The following is a 19,872-nucleotide window of genomic DNA, read 5'->3' as shown; positions in this document are numbered from 1 at the left end:
AGTATCGTTTGAAAGGTCTTACCAAGATGAACAACTTTTACTATGACCACCAGCCTCAGATCTGGTTGTGTACGAAGATATACATACTTTTTTGCAGAATGGTACCCGGCTCCAATAGTTATGTTTGTAGTGTCATTTGAAAGGTCTTACCAAGACGAACAACATTTACTATGGCCACCAGCCTCAGATCTGGTTGCGTTCGAAGATAAAGATACTTTTTGTGTAACCTAAGTATCATACAGTATGAAGGGGGACGCGCTCGGGGCAGGGCACCGACGAGATGGTCGGACGCGGTGAGAAAGATGGTGGGCGGGAGTTTGCATCGTGCGGTCCACACAGCTTATGACCGCAGTCTGTGGAGGAACACTATCTGTGGTCGCGATCCTCATCAGTGAGGGACCGAGGAAGAAGAAGAAGAAGAAGTATCATACGTGTCCATCGTATGGTACTTAGGTTCTGCGAGGCAGGAAGGGTTTACTGCTCCAGCATCCTTCCTTAACTTATTATTGATGGGGATAATTATGAAATAAATATTTTTATTTAAAGAAGTACTACCCCCTTATTAATAAAAAGTTACACCTAGGAAGAACCTTGGATTAAAATGACATTTCCATACCAAGTGACAATTTAAGCCAGAGTTCAACTAGGGTGTAATTTTTATTAATAAAGGGGTTGGAGTTTTATTACTTCTTAAGGGTTTTATTATGGGTTGCTAAAGCGAATAAACCCACAAGACCCAATAAGTCCACCCACAAGATGGACTGGCGACCTCATAAAGGTAGCGGGAAGGCGCTGGATGCAGGCCGCCACCAACCGGCCATTGTGGAAATCATTAGGGGAGGCCTATGTTCAAATGGACGTCCTATGGCTAAAATGATCATAATGATGATGATGAAAGCGAATAAAGGGCTAATAGCTTGGATAGTTCATCGTAGGTATAATCCTTTCCTTTTCAATGCTTCTTTTAGTTACATATATTAATAGATTGTAGTCATAGTAATACTCGTATACATGGATGATTGTGTTATACTTTCATTATAATACTTAGTGGAATTACTGCTTTCAAAACGTGAATTAGAACTGGCCCCATAGCAGACATTTTCCTACATCTAAAGGCCTTTTAAAATATATATTGGTTATGGCTATTGGAGCGGGTACCACTTTCCATACATTTGTGCCCATCATCCTTTGGGAAAATGTTAATGTTACTTTGGATTTTGTCTGATCATCTTCATGGTAGCATAAAGTGTAGTTTTAGCACTAGGCTATAGAGACATAAAAGTTATAATATAGTCAGGCATAAATCATTATACCTGAAATATGAAATACTCCCGCATTGCATCGGCTGTGGCATACCTATCAGAGGCCTGGCCCCCCTGAAAGAGTACCCTATATGTGCCAATTTAGGTAAATTAAATTAAATAACAAGTCTTACATCATTTTCATGGTGAAACAATTGTCTGAAAAGAAGTACGGTTCTGCACATTGAAAAGTAGAAGAAAGATTGATATCCAACATGCCTGGACAGACAGAAAGAAGTGAGGTTTTTTTGTAGTAATATAGAATAGTTACTGACTCTAACTACAGCTTATCTGTGGGAACCAGGGGACTCTGCCCCCCAACAGCTGTCAAGGACAATGAACTCGCTGAGCGCGCATCTGATAACTGATAATAGCGTCCGGCTGGCGCGCGCACGTGGTGTCCTTGATAATTGGTACCGAAGAGTTTGAAAAGTGAATTTGGATCAAGTGAAATAAATTAAGATGCAGCTGTTATAAGAGCTATTTTGCTCCAACACTGTGTAATCGGTTGTGCTGTCGACTGTATATAGATTTGTTTAGATCCTTTTTTTTTTTCAGGAAATTGCACGCTGCAATACAGGCCCATGTACCCTAAAGTCAAGGGGCCGTTGTCCTCTAAAAACTGTTGTAACTTGGTTCTATTATATTCTAATCTCTATAAGAGGCTGAAAGTGGTGACATGGGTTCTTCCACCATTTCTCAGCACCAATTGTTTTCTTTGACCTGACCACCGAAGTGCAGACTAAGAGCTTCCCCGTTGTGGGTAAAAAAGGGGCCAGCTATATTAAGATGTTAAAGGGTATATTTCACTTTGATCACCTGGATTTGATCACCCAGCTGATCAAAGTGAACTAACTCCAAGCGACACTTTGGTGGCCTATGATCACACATGGTTAGAAGTCCACTTTGATCACCTAGATAATCTTATCCGTGGGCGATTAAAGGACACCAACCAAAGTGTCGCCTGCAGTTCACTTTCATCAAGAAGAAATCCAGGTGAATAACCTGGAATAGACCGTTATAAGAATCTTGGTCAATATCTACCTGCTACTGCAGCGATGTACTGTGTCGCCTTCCTGGTCTGCCCGCCCTTCTCCTGGACGGAGAGCATATGAATGGTCGGCTTATCCATCTTCTGTATCTTTTACAACATTCTGGAACAAACGAAGAACACGTTATTGATATTGTACAGATGTACATAATCATAATCATCATTTCAGCCATAGGACGTCCACTGCTGAACATAGGCCTCCCCCAATGCTTTCCATGTTGATCGATTGGTAGCGGCCTGCGTCCAGCGCTTCCCTGCTACCTTTACGAAGTCGTCGGTCCACTTTGTAGGTGTACAGATATACAGTCAGCGTCAAATAGTTCGTGACACCCAAAGTAGCCAATAAGTTCGCAACACGTCTTTGTTATAATTGGAATAAGTTTGTGTTATCAACTTTTTGGTCACTGGATATCGCGAACTCTTTACTAAAGGAAGGTGACGTGGTAAAAGGAAAAAAAAGCAATCAATTGATTTCAAAATAAATGAAAACAGAAATAAGAATACTATGACGGAAGAAACGTGATCTGTATTTTTTACTCGACTGCGTAAGAAGAAGGGTTTCTTCTTCAATCAGCTTCGTAACAAACAACAGACCTTGTTGACAGTTGACAGTATTTAAAAAGCCTACATGTAGTAGACAGATCTGAGACTGAAGTGATACCCAGATCATTTAAGGATGTTATTTGCATAAATTAACTTAATGAGCGCGATAAATAATAACTACCTTCTTGTTTTAAAGTGGAAAGTTAGGTATTATTGGTCTCAAGGTCAACTCAAAACATGTCTGTTCTTAAAATAGCATGCCATTTCGTCTCTTGAACAATGTCTTTTGACCTCTGTTGTGTGATGTATCAATATGCTTATTATTGACGTACATGTGCGTACACTCATACCCCAAGAAACTTCACTGTACCTAACCTACCTATCTACCTACAGATTACTTCAGTGTCCACTTTAATTGTTTTATTTCCCTCCTGTTTTTCTCTAACGAGTGAATACTAAGAAGTAAGTTATCTAAGTATCCTCAGGTACCAATTTAACTTTTTGGCTTTTTTCTCATAACATCAGCCTTACCTAGGTACTCCTTGTTTGAACTCAGATTGACCTCGGGCGACGAATGAGGTCTGATGAGAAACAGTACTCATTGAGAAAACGATTCCTTATGACTCTGTTCGGATATATCTGTATAGTCATCCAGCCATTTTCTGTAGCTTCTTAACCAGTTGTATGGTGCTATCTTGGAACAATAATGTAACTGTGTACGTGTACAGTCAGCGTCAAGTCTTTCGTGACCAAAAAAATGACAACACAACCTTATTCCAAGTAACAAAGACGTGTTGCGAACTTTTTCGCTACTTTGGGTGTCACGAACTATTTGATGCTGACTGTACATCAGTCCTTGACAAGTAACGTGGTCTCCAGCTCGTATCTCCACGCTAATGATGCTAACCAAGTCATAATCGAACGAACTAGACAGTAGACACACATTCAAGCCCGGTTGAAAATTATGCAAATTTTAGTAAGCCAATTTGTTATTTAGACGTGTTTTGGAAGAGGATTTACATACGGAAGATTATTTTTAAGTAGATAATTAGATATTGAAAGAAATGTAATTAGAGCCGTTTCCACAACTATAGTTCTAGTGCTTAACTCAGTCAGCGCCTGAGGTATGGGAACGACACGGGAGAGTTTTTGGTAACGTCAAACGTCAGCGAGACTTTAGGCTAAGAACTCATCATCATCATCATCATTTCAGCCATAGGACGTCCACTGCTGAACATAGGCCTCCCCCAATGCTTTCCATGTTGATCGATTGGCAGCGGTCTGCGTCCAGCGCTTCCCTGCTACCTTTACGATGTCGTCGGTCCACCTTGTAGGTGGACGTCCCACGCTGCGTTTTCCGGTACGCGGCCTCCATTCCAGAACCTTTCTGCACCATCGGCCGTCAGTTCTGCGTACTATGTGCCCTGCCCATTGCCACTTCAGCTTGCTAATCCGTCGGGCTATGTCAGCGACTTTGGTTCGTTTACGGATCTCCTCATTTCTGATTCGATCTCGCAAAGAAACACCAAGCATAGCCCTCTCCATAGCACGCTGTGCAACTTTGAGCTTCTGTATAAGGGTCATTCCACCGGCCAAGAAAATCACGTGTCCGGGGCCAAAAAGTACCCGAATATCATAATATTTTAGTAACAAATATTTTTATCTAATAGTATAACTTTGGTTCTTGTTGTTAAACCACAGAGATAGTTAATAATAGTTAATTAAGTAATTAAAAAAAAATCGTAAGTCGTCAAAAATTGATTACCACGACGTGTCCGCGCTCCCGATTTCAGAACAAATTTGCTCGTATAAATTAATCCGTTATTATTACCGCTTTCAATGCTTATGTAATCGATTACTGATTAAGGCGATTAGAGTCCTCAATCCGCGTCAAATGGGCATTTTGTAAAGCCTACTCCTCTTTTACTGCTGAACAGAAATAGTTGAAAAAAATATATGTTATACAACAGTTCAAGGACTACATTTGTGACGTTTGAATTTTCGCTACGTCTCTTTGTTTTGGATTAAAAAAATTAATACGGGACATCGATTTTTTACTTAAATTCCCTACTCCTCCAAAACGGCTATGTTAATTTAAAAGATTTTTGCACGAATAGATTAGGAATTCTTTAATCTTTAAATGACACGTTGCGTTTTTTAATCGAACATTACTTTCATTCATAAATTTTACTTTTAATAAATTCCGAACGTTTTGCTGTTGAGGGGGCCTTCGCGGGGTGCGGGCGGCAGTCGGCCGCTGGCCTTCAGACGGGGAGGTTGTGTCACTCGCTGCAAACTGACATTAGCGATCAAAATGAATTTTTTCTTTGGCTGAGTTGCACCACCTGACGTGACCTAACTTTGACCGTAGCTTTGGCGATAACCGGTGTTTTTTTGTATGGAGTTTGACAGATTTTTAACTTTTGTCAAATTTAAAATAAGATGGTGCAACCTAGTCTTTGTTTGACAATAGTTTTTATGTCAGAGTTGTTCATAGAGCACGTTCAGTCAGACGATACGATTGAATTAAGAGCGTTGTCACATTTTTCATGCAGAAATCGAGAATTTGGCAGATTTCGAAATGATTTTAGTCATATAATTTATTGTTATAGCTTCTTTTGACTTATATCATCGTAATTATCATACGTTTTTACGGAATGTCTATTGACAAAATCTCGTTCAAATTGGATTTTTGCCTACGAAAACAGCGAATTTCGAAAGCCCGATTTCCAGGTAACTCGCGAAGGCACAACTTTGAACTAATATTACAACAAATTTATTTCTAAGTAAGAAGATAGAATGTATTCATTAGAATAAGCATACCCTGAAAAAGAAAGTGTATTGAGAAAATTTTGATGTTTAATTCATTAAAATGCATTTTTATCATGTCCAAGATAGTCAAAATTCGAGAAAATTACTGCAAGAAAACAGGTCACATCTCATAATCTAAAAGTCATTTGGCAACATAAACTACTTTATACTTAAGAAGAAAGATAGTACTATTAATGTGTGAAAAAGAAAAAATATCTATCTTCAATCTTCAAATGAAAAATTAATTTGAAAATACTATAAAATCGGGTGCATCAAATGGCATAAATCAGTCGTGCTTTGGCACTCGTAGACGCCGGGTCTATGTCAGTTGACTGCCCACTGACGTATATGCGTCACGCGTGATTTTTTCGTAAATTGTAGTATGATTGAGTACTTTTGATCCGCAAGTATTTTTAATTTATTTGTTTAGGTAAATCGGACTTGTAATTTATTTCTTTTCAAACTTTTTATCATTTTACTTACAGAATATGGGTAGAATAGACAAAAGATATTATTATGGTATCTGTTTGGTCAGAAAAAAATAAATGACTAATAAATGACTTTAACAGGGTGTCAAAACATTAGTCTATGCTATTGAGTTTCTACCAACATAAAATATACTCTTCCTTACTAATAAAAGTTGAATAGCGTCTGTATGGTCACACAACGCTTCGTCATGTTTTTCCGAAAGTCCAATTACTGACGACTGAATGAAAGAAATTGGTGCGTAACTATTCATCTGATATTAAACGTTTAGTAATAAAGGGGTAGGTCAGGTAAATGGAAAATCCACCAGCGGTCACTCGATGACACTTAGACAAATAGTTTTATAAAACGTCAACTAAGTTGGTTAGGTATTTGTATTGTAGATACTTATACAAATGAATATAAAAATGAGTTTATTTTTAAAAGTACAGGGTGGAAACGATAAGTGATTTCACTTGATTCTTAATGATACAAGATATCGAAAAACTGTTTACTGTTCCTGTAAGTGCTTCACGAGCTCTTTAAAACAATAACAATAAATAGGTTAAAGAATAAACTGGATCTATGCGAAAATTCAATGTTTCCGAATTTCATACTAAATGTATGCCGCCAGCCATACCTACCATATTAGAAGTGTTAAATTTTTTAATTTAAATTTTTAATTGAATAATATAATCAAACAACAAACTCGTAAATTGCATTCTTATTTAAATTATTTACGGAAAACATGATTTTAGGTTTTACTTGCTACAATATCATCAAGAGATACTAATTAATAAATACTAAATAAACAGATAAAGGGGACGGCATTAAGGCACTCAGAATTCTCAGAAACCATTGATTTCGTGTTTGTTTGTAACTGTATTAAATGTATGAAAGCTGGAAATATAGCTTTTTTGAATAGATTCAGTTCGTTATTTTAAACATATTATTGATGCCGTTTGCTAGGTCTCATGAAGCACTTTTTCAGTAAGTAACCATTTGTTCGACATCTTGTATACCTACTATGTATAAGAAATATTCGAGTGAGATCACTTATCGATAATTTTCGTCATCCTTATTTGTATTAAATTTAATTAAAGTACACTAAGGCTGAGATGCACCACCTAACTTTGACCCTAACTGACAATAACCGTTGTTTTATGTTAGACAGATTTTTGACATTAAAAATTTTGATGTCAATGTTAAAGTAAGACGGTGCAACACGGCCTAACAAATGTATCGTAGACAGTAACTACTTTTTATTTTCTTCATAAATCTTTCTTTTCTGCATAAAGCTATCTACAAGCTTTTATTTTCTTTGACATCTGGAGTCGTAAAATCTTGCAACTTAAAATTTACTTACTTCCCGTTTTCCCATTGAGCTGAAATTTTGCATGTCTACACAGGCATGCAAAATTTCGTTTCGTACTAAATAATTTAATTTACACGTGTTTTCATGCGATGGCCAAGTCAATGTATTTATGTAAAACGTTAAAGATTTCCTGGACTGGACTTGGTATTACATGGATCTCACAACTTTTTACCGTAGAACAACTGAGTAGCGAGACTTGGTTTTTTGACAAGTATTGTTTTTGATGGGTTTGTATTACAGAACGTATGTGTACCTAATGGGATAACTGTTTAAAAACACGATTAGATAAATTTTGCTTTATGGATAAAAATCTTAAAGTTACCTCTGATTTTTTTATAAAAGCATTATACGACCGTGTTTTATAATAATAAATTCTATAAAATCACAATGAATCAGTATTTACCTCTTTGATTTCCTGACTTGTTTAGACTTACAAAAACTAAATAATTATTATCAAATTTTTGATAATAATGTGAATGGCGCTTACGATGTTTAGTTACGAGCTCTTTGATGGACACAGATATTATAGATAACGTTTAAAAAATGGCACGCTCGTTTTCATACATTTCATTCTATTTATTTAACCTATCCATATTTATGTGCAGAATCGTCACAAAATCAGAATACATTTTAATTTTTCCATCCCGCATCATAAAAACTAAAAAGTCAAAAGTTAAATTTAAATAGTAAATATTTTTCATAAACAAGCTTTTGATGCTCTAAAAAGAATAAAATAAAACATACATTCTTTCAAACCCATTTACTTATTACTTTACTCAATTTAAAGATTAAAAACTTGTCGCGGGATTTACTTGTGTAAAAAATACATTAATTACGTAACTTGATTTTGCTAAAAGTCTGATCTGAGAAAAAATCAAATAGGTAAATTATAGGGTAAACCGTATAGCTATTGCCCACTTAAAGATTTCAAACACATTGAGATGAAAAATTAAAGAAAGTTTTTTAATTATCGACCATTTATGACTTTTTTCTTATAACTCAATAAACTTTTAAACAGAATATTAACAGTTTTTAGTTAAAACTTACGTAACTTAGAAAATATTTAAATAAATTTAAAATCCTGCAAAAAGTACAGTCATTGCCCATTGCTTACACTAATTGCCCACATCAAAGCACAGTTATTGCCCAGTATCTTAAAACAAAATAATCAATTTTAAAATGACAAAATAGGCTTTAAATAAACAAAACAAAACATTAAACTTAAATTCAGTAGTACAGTTTTCAAAATTTCAAAATAAATTGCGTTTGGCCTTATTAACATAATATTATCAAATATTTCTTGAGCTGATGTTGATGAGTCAGAATCGGTAGAGACAGAATCATCTACTTCAAAACATAGATGACGCAAAAATTTGAATTTTATATGTAAATTTTATATGTATTTATTTTTTTATCTTCTTTGTTATCAGTTCAAGTGATTGCTCAGAATGTTCAATTAGCTGTTGGTTATTCTTCCCTAAAAGTGTATCTATTCCCTTACAATTAACATTTTCACTAGTAGATTTAACGTAGGATTTTCATTTTTTGTATCAATTATCAATTTTTTCAAGCCAAACCATATTTTCAGCAATTTATCTTGTAGATAAATTGTTGGATACATCTTGTACAGCTTCGATCGCTTTTTGCAAATTTTCTATGCTATATTGAAATTTTGGAGTCTTTGGCATACTGAAAATGAAACATTAAAAGCCATTTCACTATTTATGCCTGTAAATTGCAAAACAAGTCTAGCAATGAGCAACTTAAACACTGCTACTGCATGGTGGCAACACTCTAATAATAATTGGCCTGGGCAATAACTATACATTAACATATGGCAATAACTGAAATGATGGTGGGCAATAACTAAAAATATACAGATTTACGTGCAGTGATTACCCACCGTTAAAATGACCGTTAGAAATCAAATTTTATCAGTTATTTTCATTGATAATGGAGAAAACAATTATAATTTCATCATGACTATACACCATTAGTTGAATATTAAATAACTTGCAAAAAAAATTAACCTCTAAGCAAGTAATTCCTCAGGAAAATTGTTAAAGTCTTTACCTGTTTGAGTAACATTTTCACCCGTCTTGACAAAATCCGCCATAACTGTTTTTTTTTAGTGTTTCCTATTGTAAATTTTAAATCTACTGTACATTGATCTCGGAGCCATCTACTTAGTAAATTCAAATCTAACTAGAGTGATTCAATGTCAGCACCTGAGAATATTATTCTTAAAGCGGGCAATCACTACCAGTGGGCAATCACTCTCTGGTTTACCCTACATTATTTCTGTATTATTATGTATGACGTACTGTCTTAGGTACGATACAACTACGGATTAAGATCGTTTAGTCGACGCAGCGTTGAAATTGTAAAGATAAATGCAGTTTGCGCACTCACTACGCGACGTCGAGCAATAAAAACCTAAAATTCGAACGCCAACTTTTTGCTACAACGCTCTTAAGGCATGCTCGGACGCTATTATCTACCTAAATAGAATCTATTAGTGTAAAAAAATCGACTCCAAAAAAAAACGGCACTAGATAAGTAAAAGTTGAAAATATATTCCGTTATTTATTTACCTACTAGGCCTTTGCAATCAGTATCCAAATCAGTAACTTAATCGATTTACGTGAAGAAAACAATTTATATTTTTCATACTTAGGCTCGGAGCAAATGGGCCATTTAGAATTAGATTTTCAATATGTTTCTTCGCGAAAATACCGCAGTTAAAAAAAATAAGATAAAGTGGTATTGATAAATTGTTCTATAGCGCTTATTAAAAAATGTGGATACTGTTTACAAATGCCCGTATATCATGATTGATATTTTCGGAGTCGGTGACAGCCTACCTTTTGGTGATTTGTTTTGGAGTTGGTTTTAATTTTTGGTGAAAATTAATTTATTTCATGCCTTTATTAGACTATAGACCTTGTTGGTACTCAATAGACCTTGTTGTTGCCACTGAAGGTGCATAGGTACACAGTACATTGATACCATATTTTTCATGTTAAGTGCAAATAAACTTCCCTAAATTACCTAACCATGAAACGTACCTATAGGCTATAATAATTAAAAAGTTTCGTCGATACAAACTGAAATCCTCTTATAAGATGATGAATTTTGGGAGCATGTCATGAAACTAAAATTATTAGCGTACAAAAACTTGTTTTAAAAAAAAGGTTTTTTCTTTTAATTTATTTTTTTATTTATGATGCGGAATTTGCTGCGGCGTAGTAGCAAAGATTAAATTTTTCGTTATGTAGCTCGTAATAATTTCGAAGAATAGGGATGTTTCCTGGGTAAAGCAAGAGTTTGAATTAGTCCGTCGGTCAACTTACCAAAAAAATACTTTAAATGTATTTTTCACTTTTTTAAACTTATGAAAATTTAAAGAGATAAAGCGCGCCAAAGTTCAGAAGAGGCCCATGACGTTAAGGCGTGCTTAAAATTGTTGCGATTTGTGACGTCACGCGGAATTTCATCGCATCATAACTTCGTAATTACTTGTTTGTTGACAAATAAAAATATCCCGTGTCCAATATTTTTTGATAGTATAATTATTGACGGACTAAAAGTGTTTTTTAAGAAACTAGCCTATTCCTACGGCCACATTCCAGCTCCATCATCACCCTCCATAGCAAGTGGACAGATTCGCAACTGGACAGATTCTCAACTGGACAGATTCTCAGGTGGACGGATTAGCAACTGGACAGGACATGTACAGTCCATAGCATAAAAACAACCTCCTGTACAGTAGTTTGTGTAATATTAATTTGAACCTATATCATGTAATGCATTATTTGAATAAGCTAGTGACATAGTATAAAGAAGGGAAGTAATTTATCTTCATTCAAACGCACCGCACGCTTGCGCGCACGCGGCTTGTATGAGTGTGCCATCCCTTTTTAGGGTTCCGTAGCCAAATGGCAAAAAACGGAACCCTTATAGATTCGTCATGTCTGTCTGTCACTCCGTATGTCACAGCCATTTTTTTCCGAAACTATAAGAGCTATACTGTTGAAACTTGGTAGGTAGATGTATTCTGTGAACCGCATTAAGATTTTGATGCAAAAATAAAAAAAAAATATAAATATTGGGGGCTCCCCAACCCCATACTCAAAAATGTTTTTTTCTTCAAACGCATACGTGTGGGGTATCTATGGACAGGTCTTCAAAAATGATATCGAAGTTTCTAAAATATTTTTTCTAAACCGAATAGTTTGCGTGACAGACGCTTCCAAAGTGGAAACAGGGTTGCCAACGCCCCCCCCCCCCCCCCCCTTTTAACTTCTAAAATAAGAAAATGAAATATCTAAAAAAACAATATGATTTACATTACTGTAAAAACTACCAACGAAAATTGTTTTGAACGAGAACTAGTAAGTAGTTTTTTTTAATACCTCGTAAATCGTAAACTGCTTATTACCGCGTAATCTTTCATACTAATAACTTAAATAAAAAATAATAATTTTAATTTCATAAATCAATGGTACGGAACCCTCGGTGCGCGAGTCCGACTCGCACTTGGCCGGTTTTTTCGTATACATGGATGATTGTATTATACCGTGATTTATAATACTTAGTGGAATTACTACTTTCAAAACGTGAATTAGAACTGGCCCCATAGCAGACATTTTCCTACATCTAAATGCCCTTTGAAATTGTATATTGGTTATGGCTATTGGAGCGGGTACCACTTTCCACACATTTGTGCCCATCATCCTTTGTCCCGGTATTCAAAAGTTTTTTTTTAGTAACTATAATTCATTGCTCATGACTGTAATCTGTCCAGTTGCTAATCCGTCCACCTGAGAATCTGTCCAGTTGAGAATCTGTCCAGTTGCGAATCTGTCCACTTGCTATGGAGGGCATCATCCCCCCCAGACCCTGTTTGCCTTTGAGAATTGAAGTAGGTAGGTACTCGTGATTTTTAAAGTAGCTTACTTACATAATATTACTTATTTATATTTATATAAGTAAATAAATAAATACAAATCAAACGAGCCTAAACTCGATGGAATCGTTTAATCCCGGAGTTGCTACGGGGCCACTGGCATTCCAGCTCTATCATCAGATGTCATCACAATATTGCATTGTCATCCGAATTACATGTAGGTATGTACATCCAAAATTTTAACTCAATCAGTTGTTGAATGATTTCTAATAAAAAGACGAGATTAAACACATTTTCAGTTTATTCTTCATAAGTGACACAAAGAGAATGACAATAGACAAAAGAAGAAACATTTGCTTTTTTAAACCATAGACAATACTACTATGTGTTCTAATACCTACAGTTGTCGTCAGGAAGTTGGTCTAACAAATTCAGCTTGCAAGATTCCACCCGAAGTTACCTACATATTACATGTTTAAATTTCGAGAACGGCTGATCCGACAAAAACATTAGAAAATATACGAAAAAATAAAATAAAAATATCCCGTACAAAATGTTCATGGATTGTGTTATTTTTATTAAATACCTTTACGCCTGAGTTAAATGACACCGACATCAAGGTTCATCAATTCAAGTTTAAAATAATAGGCAGTAATGTCATGAAAAAAGAGCTTCTATTCTGTATCTACCTATGCCCGTGTAATTTTGATCGGTGTCAAATCGGAGTTTTCGTGCGGGGTGCGCGGGTGTTTCGCGCGGCGTGAAGGTCAAACGCCCAAGGTCATTGAGGACTCTAATCGCCTTAAATAAACATTGATAAATTAAATACGATATAACTATATGACTAAAAGGTTTTGTAAAATAACTATTTGAAGTTGTGTCCGGGCGTTAACCGTGATTACCCCGACACGTCACTAATGTGCGCCTACGTCCCTAGCTACGCAATTTAGAAACGAGCTCTATCCTCCCCCGTGAACCTTTAGTGGTGGCCTGCGTGCCGAGGTGATCGGTAATGCAACTCGTCGCAGGATTTCGGAGTTATCGAGATAAGAATATGATTACCCCGACCTTGGTTCAGTGCACGATTGATTTACTCTATCCAATTTTTTTAGGTTTCTTTACATGGAAAGTTCTTGAGAATGTACAGGAATAATGGTCCATGTAACCGCATTTTTGTGTATGTTTTAATACAATAATATGAGATTCAACTTACAGATTGGGCAGGGCTCAGGATAAACCTTAATTTTTTGACTACCCCGACCTTGATTACCCCGACTTTTGTCACCGAGTAATCAATAATACTGTAATTTTACTAATGAATGATTAACTAAATAACGTTTAATAAGCAAAATTACCCTTTACCAAAATGAAATCCTATCTCCTATTAATACATAATATTATCCCTCAAAATTGGCAAGACCCCTGGACTCGACCTTATCACCGCTGAAATGCTGTAAGCCGATGTAAACTCCGCCGTTAACATCCTGACACCTGTCTTCAAAAACATCTGGATGGAAGAGGAACTCCCAGACGACTTGCATAAGGGGCTTCTAATTATTGTGCCGAAAAAAGGGTAAAGCAAGGGTATCAGTACCGGAAGACCCAAGAGATGCGATCTGGAGTGAGGAATTGCACACCGTTGGTGCAGAGGATGTCCAGCGAGTCCACAATTTCACTTACCTCGGGAGCATCGTTTCAGAGCCTGGAGGTACCGAAAAGGACATCACTTCGCGCATTGCCAAGGCCAGAGCTACCTTCGCACAACTTCGAGCCGTATGACAGTCACGGAAATTGACCCAAGCAAGATCAAAATATTCGGGTCCAACGTCAAACCAGTTCTGCTCTATGGGCGTGAAACGTGGAAGGTCACTAAGGTTATCTCGCACCAGCTGCAGATCTTCTTCAGCCGCTGTCTTCGCCGAATTCTCCAAAATCTTCAAACGACGAACTTTTGGAACGCTGCCACGAAATACCGATCTTTCAGCAGAATAAACGCTGCAAATGGAACTGGATCGGCCACACTCTCCGAAGGGACCCCGATCACATCCCCAAGCAGGCTCTAGATTGGAACCCCCAGGGAAAATGCAAACGTGGTCGCGCCAAAAAAACATAGCGGCGCACTGTTAAGACTTGGAGCGAGATCAAACACGAAGCTCAAGACCGAATGCGATGGAGGACTGTTGTGGACGCCTTCTGTCCCATATAGGAGACATAGGACATTGAGTCACTAATATTATATGTATAATGTATATGTATGTTTTTTACTCTTTTACGCAACAACTACTTAACAGATTTTGTTCAAACTTTACAATATTGTCGTTTATACATCAAAATAACAAATGGCTAGTTATAATAACATTTATTTTACCATAACTTAAAAAAAACCTTAGAACATAAAATATTTTGTTTTATTTTTGATTACTCTGACTCCCAACTTTGATTACCCCGACCATGAAAATTTTGATGTCGCATAACTTTTTATTCCTGCTTGCTACAGATGGGCCAATATAAAAAATATGCTCGTAATAATGTCTATTTTGAAAGGTTTTACCTAAACTTACTCTAAATAAAAAAGGTCGGGGTAATCAACAAAATAATCCAGATCCGGAGAATGACCGATAAGGCCTATAGTGAGAGGCCACGTTTCCGAGCCATAAGTTATCACTGGTAACACACATTGGTTATACACTCTAGTCTTCAGGCAGGCTAAGAACTCATGGCGCGATTTTCACCCGTGCCCGCGGCGGTTGCGGGCCCGCAGCTTCTGTAGAATGCAGATACTATGTAAAAACTAATGCACAACTCACTTCGTAATCGTTGTAATCGCGTCCCGCTTGTTAGAATAACCGCTCCCGTAAGTTTTGAAATAAAACCGCAATTCCACAACCGCCACGGGCACGGGTGAAAATCGCGCCGTGAGTTCTTACCCTTAGATTTCCTTTAAATTTATATGCTATGTCGCTGCATTTAAAAAAATATTACCTATGCTATTCTTGGGGCTACTTGAAGTTAAAGCACAGAATAATAACGTTAAAGTTTGAGAAGTAGAGTCTTATATGAATCGTAATTTTCACCGTACTCTGTCAACAGTCTATTGAGTACTGCACGTCAAGGTTAACACTGTGGCATCTTATGTAAGAATCTTATGTACCTAGCTATGTTATGGACTATTTTGCTACAAAAATGTGTAGCATCATGTGCTGTTACTGTACAATTTGTCTAGCATAACTGGATCAATGAGGTGTCGACTCACTCTGCAGTTATTGGGTCAATGGTCAGTTGCACTATGTCGATCATATTATGATTGTTCCGTAGTCATAATAGAAACAATGGAAGAAATATAATAATCATAACCAACTAAAAGAGCTTGTACAGATCATTTTAGATGGTGGCAAGAATTTAATTTTATAGTGATGCCGTTTCAGCCAAATGGCGTCCACTGCTGGACAAAGGTCTCCCCCAAGGATTTCCACGATTTCCACAACAATCGGTACTGCGCTGCCCGCATCCAGGTTCTTCCCGCGACCTTCACCAGATCGTCGGTCTACCTAGTGGAAGGCCTGCTCCTCACAGTCTTCCGGCCCGTGGTGGCCACTCGAGATCTTTTCTGCCCCAACAACCATCAGCTCTACGAGCTATATGCCCTGCTCACTGCCACTTGAGTTTAGCAATTCTACAGGTTCTGTCACTTTGGTTTTCCTGCGGATCTCCTCATTTCTGATTCGATCACGCAGGGAACTCTGAGCATAGCACGTCAAGCTATAGTGTTGTTAGTCAATAGTAATAATAGATTTGTTATACTCGCAGGTCAGTCCAATGACAGTTTAACTCTCCCCCGGGACAAACTTGACCCTCACTGGTTGGGTTTTTGGGTTGGTCAAGCTGTAGATCCTGGCTACACAGGAGTTGCAGCGGTGGGAACGAGAGGTGGGAATAGTCCCTAGGCTAATAGTTCCTATTACTACAGGTACTTGTGGTCATACAAATTGAAGTCCCCCATTGAGTTTGCCAGTCTTCCTGTCTGTAATCGAATATAATCCATTACCGAGGGACCTTTACATATACCTACTTAGTCACTACTTCGATTTTTCTCCACTTCGATTGCTATTGAAGCATAGAAAATATTCGTATGCGATTTTTTTAAATTCAAATGTGATAAAGAATTCCAGTGCTTCGAAAATAAGTCCCCAGTGATTAAAGTTCATTCATAAACAACAACAATTCCTTCTGAATTAGGGTGATTGCTACAGTTATTGGCCCTTTAAGAGCGTTGTGTAAGTTAACTTGTGTGAAATGTAACAAAAACTCGACTTTTGTTTACTTTTTATATTTTATTATGAGAAAACAATATTGCTGCTATTTAAGCTAGTACCTATTTGGTGTTATACGATAAGAATTACAATAATAATTTTAAAAATGTCAGAGATCACATTAAATTTAGCTATTGGCCCCAAAAACACAGTAATTGGCTCCTAGAAGTACAGTTATTAGCCACCGAAAAAAAACCCATAAAAATCACTGAAACTTCACGCTTTGTAATCCTAATAGGCCAGTAGAATTAAACACAAAAATTGATTAAATCGGAAATAATTCCTACAAAAGATTTTTTTGCTTTAATGGCTTCATTGGTTGCCCATTAAGACTCTCCTAAGTTTTCGACTTCGACGGAGTTGTGCTTAAGTGGTGGGGGCCCCCGAAAGGGGCGTTTTTTCGGTTTTCCGGTTATACCGCGTAAAGGACTTACCCTATCGAAAAGTGGTCTTCATGACGGTTAAAGGGCACTTAATCCTGCATTGAATAAGACCAAATTCATATGTTTTGGACAAACCGTTCTCGCGCTAAAGTTCGGCAAAGTAGAAAATATACGTATAATTAATGACCCTCTCCACGTCCAATGGCTTGTTACCCACATGCTTCTAAGCCTTGTAAAGGGTCGCCTTAACCAGTGTAACCCTAACAAGGCTCACGAGTTTGATTCGCTTATCCTTGTTCGTCCCAGCCGTTCCTTAACTGCGGTTGCTGCACCTCTTCCTGGCACTCTCCTGAACGACTCTGTGTTACCTAATGTGGCTGCCCCTCTTCCTTGTACCCTCCTGTACGATTTCATTGCTTAGCCATATGCCTGGTCCAAGGTTCGACGCCACAAAATCAACTTCGTACGAGTGAAAATAGTTTAAATACTATTTCCCGTGCTTGCAACATTTTTCTTTACTGCTTCGCCTCTATTAGTCGTAGAGTGATTGTATATATCCTATAGCCTTCCTCAATGTATGAGCTATTCAACACAAAAATAATGATTTCAATCAAACTAGTAATTCTCAAGATTAGCGCGTTCAAACAAACAAAAAAAAACTCTTCAGCGTTTTAATATAAACTTGTTGTTGTTGATTTTTGGCGTCGAACCTTAGACCAGGCATACGGCTAGGCAACGTAGTCATGCAGGAGGATACAAGGAAGAGGGGCAGCCACAGTAGGTAACACAGAGTCGTTCAGGTGAGTGCCAGGAAGAGGTGCAGCAACCGCAGTTAAGGAACGGCTGGGACGTACAAGGATAGGCGCATCAAGCTCGTAAGCCTTGATAGGGTTACACTGGTTGAGGTGGCCCTTTTCAAGACTTGGAAGCCTGTGGGTAACAAACCATTGGACGTGGAGAGGGTCATTAATTATACGTATATTTTCTACTTTGCCGAACTTTAGCGCGAGAACGGTTTGTCCAAAACATATGAATTTGGTCTTATTCAATGCAGGATTAAGTGCCCTTCAACCGTCATGAAGACCACTTTTTGATAGGGTAAGTCCTTTACGCGGTATAACCGGAAAACCGAAAAAATGCCCCTATCGGGGGCCCCCACCACTTAAGCACAACTCCGTCGAAGTCGAAAACTTAGGAGAGTCTTAATGGGCAACCAATGAAGCCATTAAAACAATAAAATCTTTTGTAGGAATTATTTCCGATTTAAAAGCTAATTCTACTGGACTATAACTCATTTTGTCTTTCCTTAAGATTAGCTAAGAATTCGTCTGTGGTATCACTCTTATCGATTTCTTCATCTATCTCATCATCGTCAATACATTCAGTAACATTGTAACAATTGTGACAAAGATAACTGTCTCCTTCTTCTTCAGGAATATGCTTTTTCACAAGATTTATGAAAGACACGGTGACATTCAGAGCATACTAAAAGTCTATTTTTTATAAGCTTTTTGCAAATATTACAGATTTGATTGGATACAGATTACATTATTCTTACTTTTTTTATTTTAGCAGTTTTCTTTTCTTCAGCTTTCAGTTTTCTGTCCTCTCTTTTTTGTTCTCTTTCAATTTTTCGTTCCCTTTTTTCTTTCTCGAGGATTTCTTTTTCTTTAGCTTTTTCTTCCAGAATCCTCTGATATTCTGGCCTGATATGTGAAACGGTAATCGCGATATATTTCTCTTCCCTTTTCGAGTTGGCTCGTAGAAAGTCCTTCAGACTTGATTTTTTTTTGCCTGTTGGCGTGATGCGAAAAGTGATGAGATCAGCATAGCTTCCACTTTCTGCTTCTAAAGTTTCTTTACAGCTTTCGTTTTCTATTTCTATTAAATCAAAGTTGTTTCGTTCTATTTCTTTCACCTTAATGTACGTTTTAGTGATCATTGTCTTTTTTTCGTCAATTTAGCCGGTCGTGGATGTACTTCTGCTGTGATACTAATAAAAGTACCTATTGGTAGTCCTTGTTTCAGTTTTTCCAGGTCGTCAAATTTATTTTTTGTTGTGTTCTATTTTCAGATAACGCTGCTTCATTAACTGTTATTTCCTTTTCTTGGGCCAACGGTTCATCTCGTCGTTCTCGTTCGTCTACAAGTACCTATCTCATCTTCTTGGGTCCCAGTTTTAGGGTCTTTTGTCTCTCTTTCTCTATCTCTAGTTTGAAGTTCTCCTATTTCACTCAATGTTGATTCTTTCTCCCGACTTACAGGTTCAGGTTCATCTGTAACTTCCGCTTCCAATCCATTTTGCTTATAATAAATAGTCCCACAAACGATAGAGAATAAAAAAAAAATCATTGTTTTGCATTTCAGGTATTATTTGTTTTATTTTTTTAAACTGATTAAGTGTTTCTGTTCCAACTACTTATACCAACCTTACTATACTGTGTTACCTACGGCATCTTGTAACAATCTAGGTAAAGTAAATCAATAAAAATAGTTATTGGCCGTGCATAAGTGTCAGTAATTGCCCCCCCGGCTAATTACTGATCCTAATAGGTTAGGACGTTAGTATTTTAATAGCAAATATTTAAGGGTTAAATTAACTTAATCTTGAATAAAAATACAATAAAAGTAAAATTTAATTATTGGCCACCCATGGCCAATAACTGAAATAAATTGAAACGTGGTATAGTTATTGGCCGGTATAATTTTAAAGTTATTTTATTC

At 37.0% G+C, this 19,872-nt stretch overlaps 1 protein-coding gene across 1 annotated transcript in view; it reads right to left on the bottom strand.

Annotated features, from left to right (window-relative positions):
- LOC135083772 (facilitated trehalose transporter Tret1-like) overlaps window positions 1-19,872 on the bottom strand; it is a 45,658-nt gene that overhangs the window by 12,282 nt on the left and 13,504 nt on the right. Inside the window, exon 2 of the mRNA XM_063978515.1 lies at window positions 2,346-2,455. Coding sequence (XP_063834585.1) covers window positions 2,346-2,433 — 88 coding nt within the window. The 5' untranslated portion in view covers window positions 2,434-2,455. The remainder of the gene's footprint in view (window positions 1-2,345; window positions 2,456-19,872) is intronic.

This window comes from Ostrinia nubilalis, chromosome 24 (assembly GCF_963855985.1).
Source record: "Ostrinia nubilalis chromosome 24, ilOstNubi1.1, whole genome shotgun sequence".
NCBI lineage: Eukaryota > Metazoa > Arthropoda > Insecta > Lepidoptera > Crambidae > Ostrinia > Ostrinia nubilalis.
Note: the sequence above shows the minus strand (reverse complement) of the source record. Positions and strands in the feature narration are given on the sequence as shown.